The sequence below is a fragment of the Sceloporus undulatus genome, chromosome 3, assembly GCF_019175285.1.
Source record: "Sceloporus undulatus isolate JIND9_A2432 ecotype Alabama chromosome 3, SceUnd_v1.1, whole genome shotgun sequence".
Taxonomy (NCBI): Eukaryota; Metazoa; Chordata; class Lepidosauria; order Squamata; family Phrynosomatidae; genus Sceloporus; species Sceloporus undulatus.
Genome location: NC_056524.1, coordinates 201375150 through 201396310, shown reverse-complemented (window position 1 = coordinate 201396310; position 21161 = coordinate 201375150). Strand labels below are relative to the sequence as shown.

The following is a 21161-nucleotide window of genomic DNA, read 5'->3' as shown; positions in this document are numbered from 1 at the left end:
CCCTGTTCTGAGTTTAGTTGCAACCCCACACAAAATAAAGGAGATTATCACACAGGAGAGGAAAGCATTCTTCTCCAGTTCTTAATTAGTGTTAACGGAGTTCCTGTTAATACCCAATGTTGGGTCCATTACTGTTTACAGATGATAGAAGAATGGGATAAGCGTGTGGGGTGGTGGTGATAATCTTCCCCCCAATCTCATTAATAACATGAATTAAGCACGGAGAAGGATGCTTTCCTCCTGTGTGATAATCTCCAAAGAGGAAATTAATTGTCCAGCAAAAGGTATTCTTAGGAACTATCCCAGCTACAATTCAAAAGTACTGGGGGTGGGTGAGTGGAGTAGTTTTGAGTAAGCAAGATACATTTGCTTTATAAAAGGCCTGTTCCCAATGGAAAACTGCTAGAAATTGCTCATTCATAGGTAAACAGACAGATCAACATAACCATTGGTTTTCAACCCTCCTTAGAGCTGTCATTATAGGAATTGTAATGATGAAGGCTTCCCTTCAAAATTTATCACTGCACCACAAAGTGACAGTGACAAGAAGGTGGGCACACTCAGAGACAGGAGCCTATTTTCTTGGTCATATGGCCCAAGCCTTCTTGCCTTCTTGGTCCCAGTCTGGCCCCAGCACTGCACAGAAGAGAATAGAGCAAGTCATCTAATTTTTGTTTCATTATGTAAAATGGTCTGGTTATATACAATCCGAAAAATCCACCCAAAGATTGATTCTGTGCTTTGACGTGGTGTCTCTCAGTTTCTGTTTCCCATATTTCTATTTCTTACAGGCACTGGATTAGGAAGCTAGGAAGCGGACAAAGAAATCTTATTTATCCATTTACTCCAGCATTCTCTATGCTGTTAACAATTCTCCATGAATTCAGACTGAGGGTGTCTTACATTTGTAGACATGGTCAGGGATTGAACCCAAGCTTGAAAATGTTGTTTCTGGGGCCATAATTAGCAGAATCCATCAACCAACATGGCCACAAATGCAATCTGGAGCATATATTTCACCATAGCTCTCCAGTCATTGTATTTATGTGGATGGATACCATAAAGGCACTAGATCCCATCTGATTTTGGAAGCTAAGTAAGGTCAGCTTGGATGAAAGACAGCTAACAAATACCAGGTGCTGTAGGCTATATTTCAGATGAAGGAATTGGTAAAATCACCTGTGAATATTCCTTGTCAAAGAAAACCCTATGAAATTTATGGAGTTGCCATAAGCCAATAGGTGGCTTGAAAGTATGTACACAAATACAATAATTGTGTAAGGTCACTAATGATAAAAGATCTCCTCTTTCTTCACTTGCTTGTTTTGTCTGTTTATAGCTGGATGGCTGAAAAAGTTTGTGGTAAATTTTGGATAGTTGTTGGCTGTCATTTGAGCTTGGTCTTTTGAGTCTTTAACCTTTCATTTCTCAATTTTTTTGTATTTTTGAGTAGTTTAGCTTAATAATTTCTTTGCCTTTCTTGTTCATGTGAGTAGCAATCTATTTATTGCTTGTGAGTCTAGTGAAACTTATACTCTCTCCAACCCAGTTGGCCCTTTTTGTTGTTAGGTGTCTGATTTCTTTTCTCAATGTGAGTCATAAAAAACCCCTAATCTCTCTAGTCCGTGTGTGTGTGTGCGTGCGCGTGTGTGCACGCGTGCGCATATGTCATTTTCCATTCATCTGGTCTACCAACAAGCATATTCATTGCAAATAATATTATCAATATATTAGTTCTTTGAGTCATATTGTGAAGAAAAGCAAACACAATTACAGTACTTTGTTACTCATTTCACTCATATCACTTGAGCAAGCAAACCAGCAAAATTATTTTCCATTATCTCTTCTCATTAAATAAACTTAGGCATCATTTACACTTCTAACTATTATGATTACCATTACATCTGATTATCTAAATTCAGTAATAAAACACCTCCCCAGCATATGGTGTCCTTAGGGGCAGAAGGAAACAAACCGGTTTGCCTTTATAGCTTGTAGGAAGTGTGAGGGATGATACCTATAGTGGGAGTGAACCTGCTTCATCCCAAGTGAAACTTGTAAGAATACTGAATGATGGTAATGAAAGCAAGCTTGCCTCCCCCATAATTAAGCCTCTGTTTAAGCCTGAAGATCAGAACCAAGCAGAGGCAACAGGATCAGAATTACTATAGACTTTTTCACATGAAGCTACCAAAAGAGAATAACAGTAGGATAATACTATCTGTTGCCAGTGGGGTCACTAGGGTTGGTGTCACCTGGTGTAGTAACTCATGGTGTCCCCCCCTCCATTGACCGCCTCCCATTTCACACCATACATAATCCTCAATAACACTTTATTGTTACTAATGTTACTTGTAAATCGTAATTCCCATATACCGCTGAATGTAATGCTAATAGTTGTGACATAAACAACTAGCAAAATTAAAAGTATACCTTCACATTACAATATCATATGCACAGCCTAAATATATTTACATATACACAGTGAAGATATTGTTAAAATGTTCTGTTTTTAAGAAAAAAATTAAAAGAGTATTTTTTGGGGAAAAAAATAAAATTTTAAATTTTAAATTTTAATTTTAAAAAATTCTGGGGCCTCTTCTTTCTCCTCCCACTGAGCTTTACTCTCTTAAAGCATTTTAAAGGGAAGCAGATGAATGCCACAGCCCATTTCTGTCAAAAGGTATGTGTTTGAGGAGCAGTGATGTCACTCCCTTTTAGGGTGTCACCTGGTGCAGTCTGCATCCCCTGCCCCCTAGTGATGCCACTGTCTTTTGCTGTATCACACAATGCTGTTTCGGTCCTGTAGCTGCTTTGTCTTCTATTCCTAGAGCGCTCCTTTTCATTGACAGACAGAACCCAACAATGCCTCCCAAATGCACTGCTTTTCCTCTGTTGATTCATGTGTGATAAGTTCCTCCCACTGCAGTTCCAATATGCAGGCATCATGTGGTCTGAGTGGGCATAATTATGCTCCTCTCTTACTCCCCACTTTCCCCATTGCCCCTCACTATCCCCAAGCGGGCTGATTTTTTTTCTTTGTACAATTATTAATATTACTAATAATCAATTGTTGTGATTTTCAATTTTAAAAAAATACAGGCTTGCTATAAAGGCATTCTGGGAAGGCCATAAGGCAAGAAGGAAGGATTATGAAGGCCAGCATGCAAAAGACAGCCCAAGACTATAGCAGCACCATGACCCTTTTGAAGATCTGTGCAAAAGTGACTGTCCCCAAACTGGCATGTTTGCATTTCCTACACTAACACAATTGTGGCATCTTAGTAACCTGGTTTGATAAAGTCCTAAGACAGAGGTAGCCCATGAGATGGAAGGTGTAAATTTACAGCGCTTCATAAATAAAGGTTAATAATAATAATAATAATAAGGTAAAATCACAATAAAAAAAGGCAAAGTATTGTCTAGAACCACTCTGAAGTTGTAGCTGATTCTGGATTGCTGTATATTGTCAGGGCATTATAGAACCAGCATAATTGCTCAAGCACCTTGGGAGGCATTATGTTGCTCAGGAAAAAGGCAAACACATCCCAGCAGACAGAAAGTGGGAACAAAAGCCAAAGAGTGAGGATTTTTCACACTGCTATAGAACATTAACTGCTATAGCTGTGTCTTATGGAATTGTGAGATTTGCAATTTGCTGAAGCACAGGCATCTTAAAAAAAAACTTAAGAAAATTACAAATTTTGGTATTCCATAGGCTGGAATTATGGTAGTTAAAATGGCATTGAAGTGCTCTATAATTATGCTCTGTAATTGTGAGAGACTGTGTTGAATCCCCCAACAGCAGTTCTCCATCTCTCTTTCCTCCCTCACAAAAGGGGAAGACAGGCAATTTGGAGGATATGAGGTGAAGGAAGAATGGGGCCATGAGATCAAAATTCCCAGTGCCAGCCTAGATCCCCAAATACCTTGCTTCAACACTGGATGGTAGCTTCTCCTTGCTGTGTTCTTCATTGTCATGCATCAGCTCTAAAGCTTGAGGATGCTTAGGGGATCTACTATGATTCTTCACAAAGTAATGAAGTGGGGGGTTGTGCCACCCTCCAAGGCTAGACTTGGTTAGTCTTAGTCACCTGCCTGACTAAGCAGGTGTTCCACTTCTTAACCTGGTTTTCTATCTCCAACCACTACTGTCTAACAGTGCCCACCAAGTTGCCTTTCAGTGAAAAGTTTTAACTCTGATCCAGAGTTTATTCCAAGGGTTTTCCTAATGCACTAAAAGCCAGAAGACTGGTCCAAGAAGACTCTTTTCTCTGATTGACTAGCATCAGTCATTATTTTTGCATGACCATGCTGCCATGCTTTATAGAAAGTGAAAGAGACTTTTCCCCAAGGTCTTTGAAACTGAGATATTGACTGAAAGTACACCATACAAACTTTAAAAGTGTCCAGTGCAAAAACTATTTCTCTGCAATTTGGTGGGGCTAATCTTTTGTCCCAAAATTACACGCACATGTGTAAAAGACACACCTAAAATTCAAAATGACCTGAATAGACTAGAAAGCTGGGCCACAGCTAACAAAATGAACGTCAACAGGGAGAAATGTAAGGTACTTAGGGCGAAAAAATGAAATGCACAGATATAGGATGGGGGACACCTGGCTTAAGGAGACAACATGTGAAAGGGATCTAGGAGTCCAAGTAGACCACAAGTTGAACATGAGTCAACAGTGCGATGCGGCAGCTAACAAGGCCAATGCGATTTTAGGCTGCATCAATAGAAGTATAGTGCCTAGATCAAGGGAAGTAATAATACCACTATATTCTGCTCTGGTCAGGCCCCACCTGGAATATTGTGTCCAGTTCTGGGCGCCACAATTCAAAAAGGACATTGAGAAACTGGAGCGTGTCCAAAGGAGGGCAACTAAAATGGTGAAGGGTCTGGAAACCTTGCCCTATGAGGAACGACTTAGGGAGCTGGGGATGTTTAGCCTGGAGAAAAGAAGGTTAAGAGGTGATATGATAGCTCTGTTTAAATATTTGAAGGGATGTCATATTGAGGAGGGAGCTGGTTTTCTGCTGCTCCAGAGACTAGGACCCGGAGCAATGGATGCAAGCTGCAGGAAAAGAGATTCCATCTCAACATTAGGAGGAACTTCCTGACAGTAAGGGATGTTCGACAGTGGAACAAACTCCCCCGGAGTGTAGTGGAGTCTCCTTCCTTGGAGGTCTTCAAACGGAGGCTGGATGGCCATCTGTCAGGGATGCTTTGATTTGGATTTCCTGCATGGCAGGGGGTTGGACTGGATGGCCCTTGTGGTCTCTTCCAACTCTATGAGTCTGTGATTCTATGATTCTATGAAAAGTTGTAGCCAATTGTAAATGGATGACTAGCAATCTGGATTTCCAAATCTCATTTTGAATTTAGGGTCCAGATAGGAATGGATTAGATCCAAGTTGATCCAAAGTGAACTGGGGCTGGATCTGAATTGTTATCGTCCTCCAGATGTCCTTGGCAGACACTTGCACAGCCTATTAATTTTGCTAAAAAGTAAACTCAGTGGTGGAAGCATGCTGTTGCTGTTGTTAAGGGATTTGGGTGATTCTATGAATGAGAGACCTCTGAGTCCTGTAGACTAGGGCCATTGTAATCATTCAGTCTATTAATCTGGAAGGTGGTCTTCTTCTTTTTCTACTGCCTTATACTTTACCAACCATTGTCTTTTCTAGTGACCCGTGTCTTCTCATGATATGTCCAAAGTATGACTGCCACAGTTTCATCGGCTTATAAGGAGAGCTTGATTTGCTCTAGGGCCCATTTATTTGTTCTCTAGCAGGCCACTTTATTCATAGAACTCTTCTCCAGTACCTATAAGCTTTCTTCACTGTCCAGACACTACCTTTGTAAAAATGTTTAGATGTAATAAGATTTTTATTATTATATCTCTTTTTTAAAATGGACTGTGAAATGATGTTTTGGCTACATAGCAGTTATGTACCTTAAACTTAAAATTCATTAATCCTCATAGGACTAGTCACTTCAGAGATAGTATTAGAGATTGTTAATGGAGCATTAACAACACTTTCTTTGAACTGCAATCCCTAATGTTTTTAACAATGCCATGGTATAAAATGAATATAAGTTTGTAGTGGAAGCAGATCTATTAAGGCACTTCCAAACAGATTGCTTTTTCAATGTTGGCTATGCTCTTCACTTGCATTTTCTTCATCATCCAATACTAAATGGGCGATAGCCAGAGTTGGTGTAGAATTGTCCCCATGGCTACTACCATTAGAAGTAAGCTCATCACGGCTATAAAAACAACATGCTGCATTCAGCAGTGACACAGCTAATTTCCCCTCTTCCCCGCCTCAAAAACATACTGTAGTGCAAAAGATAAGACTGTACTTCCGTGGTCTGTTATCAACCTGCTTTTGCCAGCTTAGAAGCTGTTACAGCAGCTTTACAGGGTTTAGCACGTATACTCAGCATCTCATGAAAAGATGCGAACACGTGGGATGAAGGAACTCCGTGTGCATGTGTGTTTGCTCTTGCTTCTGCTGTTCCTATCTGGTTACTTCTGCTTTGGAACAGAACTTCCAGAATTTTTCCCCCATGCCTTCTTTCCTTTTGTATTTTGTTCAAGGGGAAAAAAAGAAGTACCAGTAGCCTGATTTATTTCTTTTTAAACAGCATTTTATTTATAGAATTTTAAATTCTGGATTTGAGTGGAGAAGTTGTATTTCTGGAGTGCGGAAGAACTGTAACATCCTGTGTGAAAGGGCACGTTTCATTTTGAGATTCACATGGATGCAAGGTTACAGCTACAAGGAGGTAATATGAGCATATTGTCCCCCTCAAATGAAATTTTCCTTCAGTCTCAACATTTCTAGCCTTGCAGTCAGACAGTGGAAAATCATTCCTGCTTAGAACATTTTTATTGGCTGTGTTTACATTTCCTTGATAGTTTTGCCTGCTACTTTTCTTTGGATGCTTAAACTGTATTTCTAAATTCTCAACTGAAGTTTTAAGTTACTGCAGTAGTAGAAAATTGGAGATTCCAGAAAATTTCACTTGTGGGGCAGAATTTTTATTTTGCCCTCCCCCAACATAGGCACACTCCTGCAATGGCACAACATGCTTGTAATTCCAGGCTAGGTGTTGGCTGCTGATGTACATGTTGACCACTAATGCTACAGTTATGATTAGCAGTCATTAAAACCTTTCTGGTGTAGTGGAAACAATTATTCTCCAAGATGCTTGACTCTCCCACCTTTGGAGATAATCATATCTGAGAAGTCACAGTAATAGGCAAGTTATCAAAGCATTTAATTAATCCAGGCAAAATCAAAATTTGTCTCAAATGGCAGCCAGCTTTCTGCTGGCTTCATCTCTTGCACTAGTCCTGTTTTTTCCCCTTCTGGGAAAGCCATGGGAAATGCAATGGACAGTGGCATCACTCTGGTTGGATCCCCTGGTATGGGTGCCTGGAAAGGGCTGGGGGGAACGATGGAGAATGGCAGTTGACTGCCTCACTCACCTGTCCCACCACCCAACGTCTGGCCCAATCACTGCTAGGAGGTGCCCTGTGGATAGCCTGTTTAGGGTCTAACATGGCTCCTAGGGAAGCAAGAAAGGGAGGCAAGTCCCTGTCTTGTTCACCCAGCAGCTATGGCAGTCCCACTGGGCATACTACCTCACTCGGTGTACATACCCTCCTCTGGGTGTAACCTGGTGCAGTCTAAATGCCCCTCACCCAGTCCTGTCCTGGTCCCTGAAAAATAAGAGATTGAAGGACTTAATACACACACCGAGAACATATTGTAGGTCCTTTAAAAAGAGGCTGAAACCTATGTTGTGGGAGTAAAGGGTAGAAGCTAACAGGTAAGGGTTTCTGATGCCTAGAGCAACCAAAGGTGGTTCATTTGCAGGCAAAGAGAAGCAGACCATCATGTGTCTGCTTTTATTTTTTGAAGTGGGCAGAGGCTATTCACTACCACTCAGGGAGCAGCCAAACTCCACAGGTCCACTACTCTGAAGGTACTCTGGGTTTTTTGGCATTGTGATGTGTGGATTCCTTTGTGGAACATGTGAGTCCCCCATCCTCAACTGTATCTTTCTTAACCGATTTCATTCCGTTTATCTCCTGGAGCTAAAAGTACTACACATCACTTTTCGTCCATCCCACCCCATTTTTATCCTAACAACAACCCTGTGAAGTAGGTTAGTCTTATAAGGTATGATTGGCTGAAGGTGACCACATTGGGAAGTTGATATCTGACTTGAGTGCAATGTGCATTGGGCAGGGGAGGGATGTGAAGACAAAGCTATGAAGTAACCATGGCTCTGGAAGAAAGCTGTGATTTTGAGCAGGGGCTTAGAAATATATTTTGATTTTACATTAAGTTATATAATATAATTATTGTTAATTATGCTGCATGTGCACATGTGCTTGCATGACACTATCACATTTATTGAGTTGGTGGGTTTTTTTTAGGCTTTCCAAAACTCAGTATTTAAATTCAAAGATGTCTCTGCCTAAAACAATAGTTTTAGCTCATTCTTCCTGTCACCCTCTTGTTGCCTGGCCACACCCTTTTCAACATATCCTGAGGCTGCTTGGCCATAAATGTCCTGGTTTTCATCTGTGAAATATTGAAGTGTATGGTACATTTGTCAAGATTTACCTGCACAGTGACATTAGGACACTGTTTTTGAAATTTATATTTGTCCATCATGAGACTTTCCAACATGAAAACCTAGGGCTAAAACTAACATTTGTCCTGCCTAATGAAGAACCACTGAAATTAATGAAACCTAAGCTGAACAAGTCCTGAGGGCCTGATTTATATGCAAGCCAAGTTTGCTACAGCTAGGAACCACATATTACAAAGAGCCTCTATAATACAAATGTCAGACTTTACATTACTGCCATAATATGATGTTGTTTTGGTTTGGGTTTTGGTAATGTTATGAAGCCTCAGAGTTTAAAGCGTCAGTGCGTCTTAATCGGTTTAGCAAATCCCATTCATCACAACAGTCTTACTCTAGGTTAGAACAATGCTGATTTTGTCCCATTTAACTGTCAAGCATAATGTTTCTAAAATGAACTGCAGACTTCAGGAGAATTGTGCATTTGCAGTACAGATGAAATGCTCAACACATACAATAAGTCTACTCACTCTGACATTGAAATCCAATATGATTGGCCTATTGTGAATGCACACAATAGTGACAACAACAAATCTACAGTCAGGACATTTAAGGAATACCTGACAAGAGGAGAAATTCTCCATTTCTAGAGCATCCCCAACCTGACAAGCTGATCCATCTCTTCCAGATAAATTGGAATTCACCTTGAAGGGGGATGTGTGGAAGAAATCATTATGGAGAGCCTGAGAGAGAAGGAAATTGTTTAACCCTGTTCTGCTCTTAAAAGGCAATTCTGTCACTGTTCTGCTCACTAGTGACGTATTGGCATCTTCATCACCCGTTATTCCTGTAGGCTTCAAGGGCTCCACTAGATGCTGCTTTTGTGCAAGTTGAATGGCAGTGCTGGTTTTTTGGACAGTGAGTTTAAAGGGGGTGTCAGCATTTATCAAAAACTCAGGCTGACAGCATCATTTTTATCCATTCTTTCATCATTTCAGCCTGTTGAGAAGATGGATATTAATGGCATGCCACAGGAGCAGTCTGATAGGATCAAAAAAGCATTTCTTTAAAGGTCTGTTTCACTTCCTCTGAGACATCAGTTAATGGCCAAGCAAGAGATAGCAGATACGACCAGCTGCCTGAGATGATGGTCAACACAAATATAAATATAAGTTGTGGATTGTTTGCATGATTGGTTGTTGCTGGGAAGGATTTTAGTCCATCTTGGTGGGAAGCAGCTGCTGTTAGGCCACCTCTGTTGCTGTTGGTTATGAAGAAACCATTGCTGGGGTCAGATATGTAGCACTGGTGGGCATTTTTCCTGATTCGCTTAGCCACTCCCTTTGTAGAAAGACAGAACTTCATTTGTAGGTTCTGCCTCGACTAAAGTGGCCACTTACACATTGTAAGCCTATTCAGTCTGCTGTTCAGGTAATGAGTGCATTATCAAGAACCCTGGCTGAGGCTCAACTTTGTTCTTCTTCTTATTTGCCTTCAAGTCATCTCTGACTTATGGCCTAAGGTGAACCTATCACAGAATTGTCTTGGCAGAATTTGTTCAGAGGTAGTTTGCACTTGCCTTCCTTTGAGGCTGAGAGAGGGTGACTTGCCACATGACTGACTGGAGATTTGTACCTTTGGTCTCCCAATGTCCTAGTCCAGAACTCACACCACTAGACCAAGCTGGCTCTTCATAACACTGGCTCTTCAACTTTCTTAGGATTGCACTAGAATTACAACTCAAAGAACTTTCACTTCGGGCTCAATTTAAACATATGTAAGCTGCATCTGCACTGCAGAAAAAAAATCCAATTTGACACCACTTTACCTGTCATGGCTAAATGCTCTGAAATCCTAGGATTTGTAGTTTGGTATGGCATCAGAGTTCTCTAGCAGAGAAAGCTAAATATCTCACAAAACTATATATCCCAGGATTCCATACCATGGAGCCATGGCAGTTAAAGCAGTGTCAAACTACATTAATTGTGCAGTGCAGATGCAGCCATAATGAACTTTCTTGATTACATAGATTTCAACTAGGCTTGGAGCAGAATTTCCTTCCACTGAGCCTTATGCAGCCTTCTCATGTGTAGGGCTACAACTGGAGATGTCAATCCTAAACATCACCATGCATCCAGAAGCATGCTAGATCTTCATGCGCTGAGCACAAAAGTCTAACAAGGGTTGTTGCAACCACTGCATTTTCAGGTTTTGTACAGTACCTTATTGCATTCTGGCACCTTTTTTAAAATACAGGGATAATGAAATGGTGTACTCTGTACAAAAATTGGACTGATACATGGGTAGGCAACTATGGAAAGCTAGGCGGCCAAATTGATCCCCCAGGTGATCTTGGAGAGCTGCATCCCCTCACTTACACTGATTTCATGAAAAAAGAAAGTGTTGATCCCTTAACATTTTCCAGGGAGCACTGGGGGCATTTTCATCATGTATTTTGGCATTCCTGGCCCATGTCAGGCCCAGGAAGTGGGTGGAAACCACTTCCCTTTCATTTCTTGTTTCAAAAAAGGCTTAGCTGGAGCCTATAGTTCAGAGAGAGGGCACAAATATGGTGGAAATGCCCTCCATTGCCCCCTATCTGGCATTTTGGGCAGAAAAAAGAGTGGTAAAAATTTTTGACCTGTGGGTGCTCAGAATTCCCCTAAATGTGGTTGAAATGACCTCCAGCAGGTATTTTACAGCAAAAAAAAAAAAAAAAAAAAAAAGTTTCAATTTTTTTTGCTCCACAAAAAAGTAGTATTCTGTACGTACAATATGGCGGCGGCCGTTCCACATGGCCGCCGTCATATTTACGTATCGGACGCTGTGCGTCCGCACGTGTCGTGGCGTCTATGACGTCGCGAGTCCGCCCCTGGCGCCTCGCGACGTCATAGAGGCGCCGCTTAAAGAAGCTCCATTTTGGAGCTTCTTTTTTGCTCCGTAACGGAGCCGCACGGTTTGGCTGCAGCGGCTCCCTTACGGAGCAAACAGCGGTGGCAGCAGATCGCCGCAAAGCGGCGGTTTATAACCCGCCAAAGGCTCTTAAAAAGAAGCTCCTTTTTACAAAGGCTTTTTACATCTGTCCAGCTCCTTTTTCCCTTCCCCATTGGTCTAGCTGTAAGATTCACATATCCAAATATCCATTTAGAGCCAGAGTTTTAGAGATTATATCAGACCAATCTCTGTCTCTCAACCTAACCAGGTTTGCAGTGTTGTGAAGATGAAGGAAACCATTTTCCCCACATTGAGCTTTTTGTGGCGTGGAATTACATGAACACGGCAATAAAATAGCACAACAAAAGAAACTACAAGGAGAAAAAGCTCTAGTTCTTTTCTTTCCATCCCAGTCTAGCCTCTGGTGACATGTTCTTCTTGCCAATTTATAAAATTAAGTCTTCAATTGAGCTCCGAGTGGTCTGCTACTGGCAGTTGTTTTAGGTTAATTTAATCTTGTTTCCCTGCTTGAGGGCATTGCATGGAGTTATAAATGGTTCGTCCTGCCCCTGCAACCAAACTGGCTGAGAGGCCACAACTGCCAGCTTTAGATAGGAAACAGAAGGCAGGATAGTTTTGTTCATATAAACATACATAGGGACCTACAAATCCCCATAAATCCCTCTGAGATTCCACCCCTCGCTGGGCTTCCCAGGTACGCATCAGCATAGAAAAATCAGGGATTGAATTAGTTTCTCTCTGGCAAAGATAAGTATCCTGCGTATCTTATTAAAACTTCTTCTCCTGCATTTTTTTTTTAAAAAAAGAACTTGGCTTAGGTACCAGGCACACACATGCCTGGCTAGAAATAAGGTTATGGTTCTCCAAACAAACAAAGACATGTTTATTTCCCCACAAAGAATAACTAACACAACATGATTGAAGTGGTAGAATTCAAAGATATAGCCATGTTAGTTTGTAAAATCAGTATGTAGAGAGATCTTGAAGCACCTTTGAGACAAACTGAAAGGAAGCATGTGCTTTCATAAACTTAAGTCTGCATCTGAAGTAGACTTAAGTCTACAAAAGCTCATGCTGCCAACTTCTTTGTTAGTCTCAAAGGTGCTACAAGATCTCTCTACATCTCTACATGATCAAAGGCACACCAACAATCATAAACAGATTAATTTTTCAGCTATTGTAGGGAGTAAAGCTTTTTTTTTTAAATCAGGTCTTGCTAAGTTCCACATGCTTAAGAGAAAGGTTACACTATTGACACTGCCTCAATGTTGTGCAGTTCCTTGCACCACCTACCTGTGCCTTGAATGTCCATGTCTCAAAGGGTCAACTGCTCTCCCACAGGTGCCTCATCTGCTTAGCACATCAAAGGGGCATAGTGTCACAGCACCAGTTCTACATAAATATACAGTAGGCCTCTCATATCCACTGGAGTATCTCCTCTCCATGGATATCAAAATCCATGGATGCTCATGGCCCATTATGAATCTGTGGATACGGAGGGCCAACTTTAGTATGCATGGCTAACTTCTGGAAGGAACCCATGACATGGTAGGCTACTGCCTAGAATGGAGCCACGGAGAAAGTTTCAGGCACATTAATTACATCCAACAAACCTACTTAAACTTAAAGGGTAGAATTGAGTGAAACTCACTGGATGACCCTGAGCTAACTTCCAGGGTTGCTGTGAACTTAAAAATAGGAAAAGTGAGAGGGCTATGTTGAACTCCACAGAAGAAAACAGGTTAAAGAGGAAATAAAGAAGCATGTTACCAAAGTTTTTCTACGTCTGAAAGGACTGATTGAGTTTAGGATTATCGCTTTGTGCGTCAAGTTGGACAACTGAATCAAGCAAGCATTCCAGAAGCCCCTCCTCAAAAATATTTGAACTTCCTTCTCCTCTGTACCTCCATAGTATGTTCTGTGTAATCATAATAAACTGGTGGCCTAGGACAGAACTGAACACCCATTAAATCTGCTCATTTTATCCAGATGGGAGTAGCTCCAGAAAGAGGGAGCTCCTTTGTGGAGTCCCTCAGGGAGCTATTTTGTCCCCAATGTTGTTTAACATCTATATGAAGCCGCTGGGTGAGATCATATGGAGTTATGGTGCTGGGTGCTATCAGTACGCTGATGACACCCAAATCTATTTCTCCATGTCTCGTTCGTTGGCCTCGAATTCTAATGGCATCTCTTCTCTCAATGAATGTCTTCGGGTGGTAAAGGGCTGGATGAGGAAAAACAGATTGAAGCTGAATCCGAACAAGATGGAGGTGCTCACGGTAGTGGCCCCGAAACCAAGAATTGGGTTGCAACCACCAGTCCTGGACGGGGTCACACTCTCCTCTAGTGACTGTGTTCGCAGTCTGGGGGTGCTCCTTGACTCGTCGCTCCTGATGATAGATCAGGTGAATGCGACCGTCAGGAGCGCCTGTTATCAGCTTCGGCTGATACGCCAGCTGCGCCCTTTTCTGGAAGTAAGGGATCTCGAGACTGTTGTGCACGCGCTGGTAACCTCACGCCTTGACTTCTGTAATGCGCTCTACATGGGGCTACCCTTGTGCCTGGTTCGGAAACTACAGCTGGTTCAAAACATGGCAGCCAGGCTCATCCAGAAGGGACCATATCACTCTGGTTTTGAGGTCCCTCCACTGGCTGCCTATTGGTTTCCGGGCCCAGTACAAGGTGTTGGTTATTATCTTTAAAGCCCTAAATGGCTTGGGTCCAAGCTATCTCAGAGACCGCTTCTTCCCATACAATCCTCCCCGCGCTCTCCGGTCCTCTGGGAGGAACTTGTTGCAGCCTCAAAAATCGAGGCTTGCAGCGACCTCCCAGAGGGCTTTCTCTGTTGTCGCCCCCAGGCTCTGGAACGACCTGCCGGACGAGATCCGTCAATTAACATCTTTGGACAGCTTCAAAAAGGCTGTCAAGACGGATCTCTTCAGGCAGGCCTTCCCAGACTGAAATATCCCGGCCTCAGGATCTCAGGATTTCCCCCCTCCTCAGTAATGTCTCCAAAGCCCCCTTTTCCTTAGAACTGAAGTTGCAGTGGTTTGTTGGTTGGTATTATTTTGTTTAATTTATTGTTATTTTAAATAGTTATTGTGGTTTTAAATTAGATATGTTGTTTAATACCTTTTTAAGGGGGGAGGGAAATATATTGTTTTTATGCTGTATGTTATTTTAATGTTGTAAACCGCCCGGATTGGTTCGCCACAGGGCGGTATATAAATAAAAATTTAATAATAATAAAAAATAATATTAAGAATATTAAGAATCACATGGCCTTCCAAATGTTGTTGGGCTGGAAATCCCAGCAACCCTCCCAAGCACAGCCAATGGTGAGAAAGGCTTGGAGTTGAATTATTCAACATAATTCTCACTCTTGGTTTAGTCAACAGACATGGTAGATTTTGATTTACAATGTACATTGGTATCAGCAGTGAGTGTGAACTTCTTCCTTTATGGACCAGGGAATTTATGTTGAAAATTGCCTTCCAAAAATGCTGTACTAAAGTACTAAGTACAAAGTACTAAACAGAAGCACCTGTAAATTTGTTCATGTTGTTTATTATTTCAAAGTCCAATATATACACAATGTAATGTATAGCTCATAATGTCTTGGAAGTGAGCTGGGAACCTTCATTTGTACAGAAATATCTACATAATATAAATCAACAAGTCCTTGTTTTCTATAATTTTTGTCTTAATACACATACATACAAATGGAAGATTGGACATGGTGAACATTTTGAAAACATCAGCACACAAAATTGAGAAATAAAATTATTCCATTATGGGGAAAAATCACTATGATCCAGACAGATTTACATAGATACTAGTGACATTTCCCCTTACAGTTTTGGGGGCTAGAAGACTTGGAAAAGTTTTCTAGCACCACCTACTGTTGTCAGCGGAGCATTAAACCATCCTGTTTTTCAAAGATTAAGAATAAAACACAGCATAACATCCACGGGGGCTTGTGTAATCTCAGACAATAGTATGGAATGGACAGAAAATTGGAGACACTCTTTGTTTCCAGAACTAATTTGACTAAAAATAATTACAAAATTATTCATAAACACAGAACATTTTTTGAGAGAAATCATTATCATGGAAATCACTTTCAAGAGTTTGCCTTTGTGTTCTTCCTGATTTTTTTCTTCTGTATCTTAAGGACATTAGATCATGGTAACTGAAGAACAGCAATCAAGTCTGTGGAAACATCAAGTTATTCACTGCCATCTATGGCTGCATGATCATCAGATTCAATACAAAGCTAGAATGATTGCCCAACATCACCTGAAACACATTTTTCAGTGCAGTCATTTAACAAAACATCCGGGGTAAACAGATGATGAGAAATCAAATGATGCACATATTTGTGTGAATCAGCTGTTATTCATGTACTCTGAAATTCATGGACATGCAGACACAAGTCTGTGTTCTCAGGTCAGCTAGCATTCTCTTATTTTTTTGTTGAATGGAGAGCTCAGATATGTCCTCAGCTGACAGTAAATCTACCGCAGAATGCACATTGTCAGTTACATAAATGAACAGACAAGGAGATAGGCACTAATATGATGGTGTTGAAATAGCTCAATATTAAGACCTGTGCACACTCTAACATTCAGTGAAAACAAAGAAAATGTCAGAATGGGATACTGCAGCAAATTCAGCATACTGATTTTATTACAACTCCTAAACTAAGTTTATAGTCCTCATAATTGCAAGGATGGGTTTCAAATTTATAGCTAATGCCTAGTACCATTTCAGAAGATGAGTAAGATAGGGGACAGATTACACAGATTGCAGCTATTCCATAGTGTAGAATTCTGGTTTTTGTTTTTTTGTTTTAAAGTGTCCAGAGTCCACACATCTCTGAATACAGTCACTGGGGTACACCATGCAGCAAAACCTAGGAGTTAATAGGAAAACTTATCCAAAGAAAAAGAAATGGGAGGGAAAAAACAAAAAAAACAAAAGCAAGGTAAAAGATGGAAAGGCAGGGGAAATAGGAAGCTTAGGGAAGAACAAATAGAAAAAACAAACTTGCTTCCCATTTGCTTTCAGGGCAAGTACATCAAGGGGGAAAAACCTCCATTTGGCACTCCATTACCCTATAATTCTAGTGGTAAAATACAGAACTGTTGCACACACCACTGTTACTTCTGGAACAGGACTAGAACACAAATAATGACTGTTTCAGTTCCTACAACACACAGTCCAGAGTAAAGAGACAAAAAACAAGGGGACAACATCACAAGAACACATATAATCCAAGATGGCCTTTGGAGCAGTATTGTCAAAACAAAGGAACATTTCTGGACTATTGCAAACCAGGTCACCGTTTGTTTGGGTACTGTACTGGTGGGGCAAACTGATATTACAAATGTTTTAGATTTCAACTCCCATAATTTCTTGGTTTGAGCAGAATTTCCTGACAAGGGGTTCTGGGAGATGAAATCCAAAATCCTCCCATTTCCTGAATTTATATACTGCTTTTCATAACACCAGTCCCAGCGTCATTTTCAATGCACCACTGAATATGACTAGTAACTTGTGCGTGTGCATGTGTGTAATAAGATTGTGAATTCAATTATAAAGGCAGTATGGTAAGAAACATTAAACCTTGTTTCTCAAGTACCACTTTTTCAGTCTAAAGTATCCTCTCCTGCGATCTCATATGGTTGCATTTTAATTCTCTTTTAACAGGGAACACGATCTCAAGTCATCTTGTCTAGTGTCTCTGCAGAAGTTTTCATGGGGCTGAACAGACCAGCATAAAAAGTCAGTTTCAAAATGGCATGGGGGCGTGGTGACTACATATTGCCTGCCTCAACTCCGCCCTTGAACCGGTGTCATGCTGCCCGCTTGAGCAGACACCAGGCAGTGTTGCAATGTTTCTGTGGCACAGCATTTACACATGTTGTACCAAAGAAAGGTGGAAGAGCCACTGCTGCAGCAGCAAGCCCAGCTTTTTTCCGCCCCAAAAAGGAGTGGCATTTTGCTGCTTCATTTGGGGTTCGAAAAATGCCAGATCGGGGTTGCAGCATGTGGTTGCCGTGGCCCCAATCTGGTGCTCAAAGGGGTGGCGCCATCTGTTTCAGCCCCAAGTCCATGTATAAAAACCCAACAAAAACCCAACAATATGCTATGGCTTTCTAATCACTCATCCCCCAAAGCACAGGGTTAGTATGAATAAACATTATAATATTTCCATAAAATACCTGGGCAAAAATGTTTGGTACAGCCATAACCTTTTGAAAACTGTGATAAGGTATGAAAATGAATCGGAAGATCAAAGTTACTTACTGAGTTACAGTGGCACAATCCATAGTTCTCTGCTATTGCAACTGTAAAAACATGTTGCCAAAATGGCATCATTCCATTTTCAGTTATGAGCATACAGCAAGGACAAATGTGCACACACAGATAAGTGAAATGCACTTTCATATGAAGGAAAATAGATAACACGGAGCTGCTGTAGAAGCTGTTGGCATCATACCTGACTTTTGGGTTTGTCCATTCATTCCCTCACCATCCATTTATCTGTTCGTCCATCCGACCATCCCTACCTGCTGGCTTGCCTGAAGCAAAGCTGAGCTTCTCCCTCCTTCTCATACATACTAGGATGTTTTTTGAACAAGATTCATTGCAATTACATACATAAGATGTTTGAAACACAGGTTTGGTTCATAGTAAACATTTACTAGGCTCAGTGATGTGCTGCTCAAAAAATAAATATAATTATGTCACACAAAATTAAGAATCTTGGTTTTTGACAAAACTTTGATATGTGATCCCTCCTTTAATACCAATCCTTGAACTCACTCTTATCTTATTAATTGGAACTAGCCACTTAAGTGAAAACAAGTTGTTCATTTACATATTTTCAGTTCTCCTAGTCCTAAGTTATATACAATGGAGTAACATTGAATGTAAATGTCTCATATGCAACCCTATACATGTCTGCTCAAAAGTAAGGTAAGAGGGCACAGGACTGCTAAGTATCTTATGTACAACAGCAAGGAGTATTCTCTCCCTCCCCTTGCCATGTATAGATAACTTAAGGGTACAATTAAACAGTACAAGTTGGAAGGCAAATATATTTTGCGTATTCTAATGTTACTACTGTACACATATATCATATCATGCTTTCAGGTAACATGAAAGGCATGGCTTTTAAAAAAATACAAACTCTAGCACTATCTACATATTTATACAATGAATTGTTTAAATTCTGCCCTGCCAAAGCATTTTTCTCAAAGTGCAAATAAACCCAGACACTTGAGAAGAGGGGTGGAACCATATGGAGTTATGTAAATAATTCAAGTGGAGATTTGTACTTTGGAATAAATATCAAAAGGAACACAACTTGAAACTGGTTGTTGTCCTCTCAAGGTTCCTGCCCTATATTAGAGGAGGATGTTTTTACCCCAGGGGAGGTAAAAGGGGGAAGTAAATTAGAATTGGATGGTGCATGGAACTAGCCTTATGCATAGTATAACTTTTTTTAAAAAAAGTAAGACACACATGATTGAAGAGGTTTGGACAGGGCATATTTTTAAAATAAAGCAAAACACACCAAAATCTTGTTAGGACAGTGCATTCACATTAATCATCAACTTCCTGGAAGGGAGTGGGATGGGGAGAAAGAAGTGGAAGAACATGTGTTTTGCCTAACTTTCATACCAGAACTAGTACTAACATGAACATGTATTGCTCCCCACTGAAAGACGAAACAAAGATATTTAAGGCTCAGAAGCTGGAGTCTTTTTCTATTGCCCTGCTCCTCCTTGCAGACCCAACTACAAGCTAGTGCTTGTCAAAGAGAGAGAAAGAGATGAGGCTAAAGCTCCCATCAACTCATCTTCCTCTTCTCTTCTCCAACAGTAAGAATCCCTCGCTTTCACCATTACTGACCATTCTGTCTCTCAACAAGATGTCTTACTGCTCACCTATACCCCGTAGGAAGAGATTATTACTGTTTACTATTTTCTTCGTAGTCAAGAATAAAATAGGTGGTAGTTGCCTGTCGTTGCAACAAGTAGTAGAAGATCCTTCTTCTGTCCACTCTGTTTCAAGCATACACAAGTTATTAGACTAACACTGCTGTAAAAATGATTTTAGTAACTCAAGAGCCCAAATAAATCCCCCTTTCTTCTTTGGGAGTACCACAGTGTCACTACTTACAGATGTATGGTGTGGCATATCACCCATGTTTATGCTACAACACATACTTGTTATTGTTGCTTCCATTTCCAATTCCAAGGCCTATTCCTAAGGTTACAGCTGCCTCTCAACTCTCAGCTCTGTTCTTAAATGTGTTTTATTAATCAGCCCAACCTGGTTTCAACAGCTGATGCCAAGTAAATGCAAAAGGGTTTTTTCTGCTAACTATATTCTCTGTAGTTAACAAAAATCCAATTCAAACCTGAGGAGTTCAGAAGGATTTTTAAAAATATTACAACTGATAAAATACCCTTAGACTGCAATTTAAGAGAAAACATTCCATAGTCGGCCCTCCATATCCATGAATTTTACATCCACGGATTGAACCAACCATCGTTCAAAAATATTCACAAAAGAAAAATTCCAGAAAGCAAACCTTGCTTTTGCCTTTTTATATAAATGACACCATTATACTATGATGCCAATGCATATAATGGGACTGAAGCAACCACAGAGTTTGGTATCCATAGGGGGAGGGGAGGTGTCCTCGAACCAAACCCCAGTGAATACTGAGGGCTCAGTGTATTGTTAATATGCTTTCCAATGCATGTTATCAATAAAATCTGGCAATTACATAAATCCAAGAATGCATGTATATTTTTTGGGGAAAAACATTTATGCCCTAGAAGGCTGTATCTTTAATATGTCTAACATGTAACACTTCAACCATACACCCAAGAATGGAGGTGAAGGTGAGGTACCTCCCAAGAGTATGTTCTTCCTTCAAACTTCTTCATTAACAGGGTAGTTAAATTGCACAAAACAGAAGGGTTTTTTTTAACCACCTTTAAATATAAGTACAAGTTGCAAGTGATGATATATTATTTCATGAAAAGCCACATGGATAAAAATAATGTTCAGAAAAGCGCAAACTCTCCATCGCCATGGGCAAAGCAGGCACTCGGACCTTGGTCTTGTAAGCCTTGCTCACAAGCAAATGTCAGTTTGCTTTGTTAAAGTTGCAGAGGATTTGAGAGAAGACACTGGCAGACATCCAGTTTATATACTGACAGGATTTGGAGCACCTGCCTTTGCTGCCGTCTTGGCCTTGTTCTCAGCTATGTCTGCTTCAACTTCTGTTCCAGTTCATGCTGCTGCTTAATTAAGCGTTCTATTTCTGTTCCTAGTGTTTGCAGATTTTCCTTTGAAGAAACAAGAAGGGAATATTAGCGACCTGTACGGTAGTAAAAATTAAAATGAAACTACAGTAGGTCCCCAAGGACAAATTAATCCAAGCCTACTGCAATCTGAAAAAGCATTCAACTGTAAGACAAGACAAGGGATATTATAACATCAAAATACTATAAAATATGCAAGAAAGCTTAAAAGTGGGGTCAGAATCTTGCTTGAAACCACAATA

At 40.6% G+C, this 21161-nt stretch overlaps 1 protein-coding gene across 3 annotated transcripts in view; it reads right to left on the bottom strand.

Moving 5' to 3' along the window:
• Positions 1-15121: 15121 nt before the first annotated feature.
• The window catches only part of CCDC186 (coiled-coil domain containing 186), a 51325-nt gene continuing 45285 nt past the window's right edge, over positions 15122-21161 (bottom strand). For all 3 annotated transcript variants that reach the window (XM_042456787.1, XM_042456789.1, XM_042456788.1), the window contains one exon: positions 15122-20943. In XM_042456787.1, the coding sequence (XP_042312721.1) occupies positions 20860-20943 (84 nt within the window). In that variant the 3' untranslated portion in view covers positions 15122-20859. The remainder of the gene's footprint in view (positions 20944-21161) is intronic.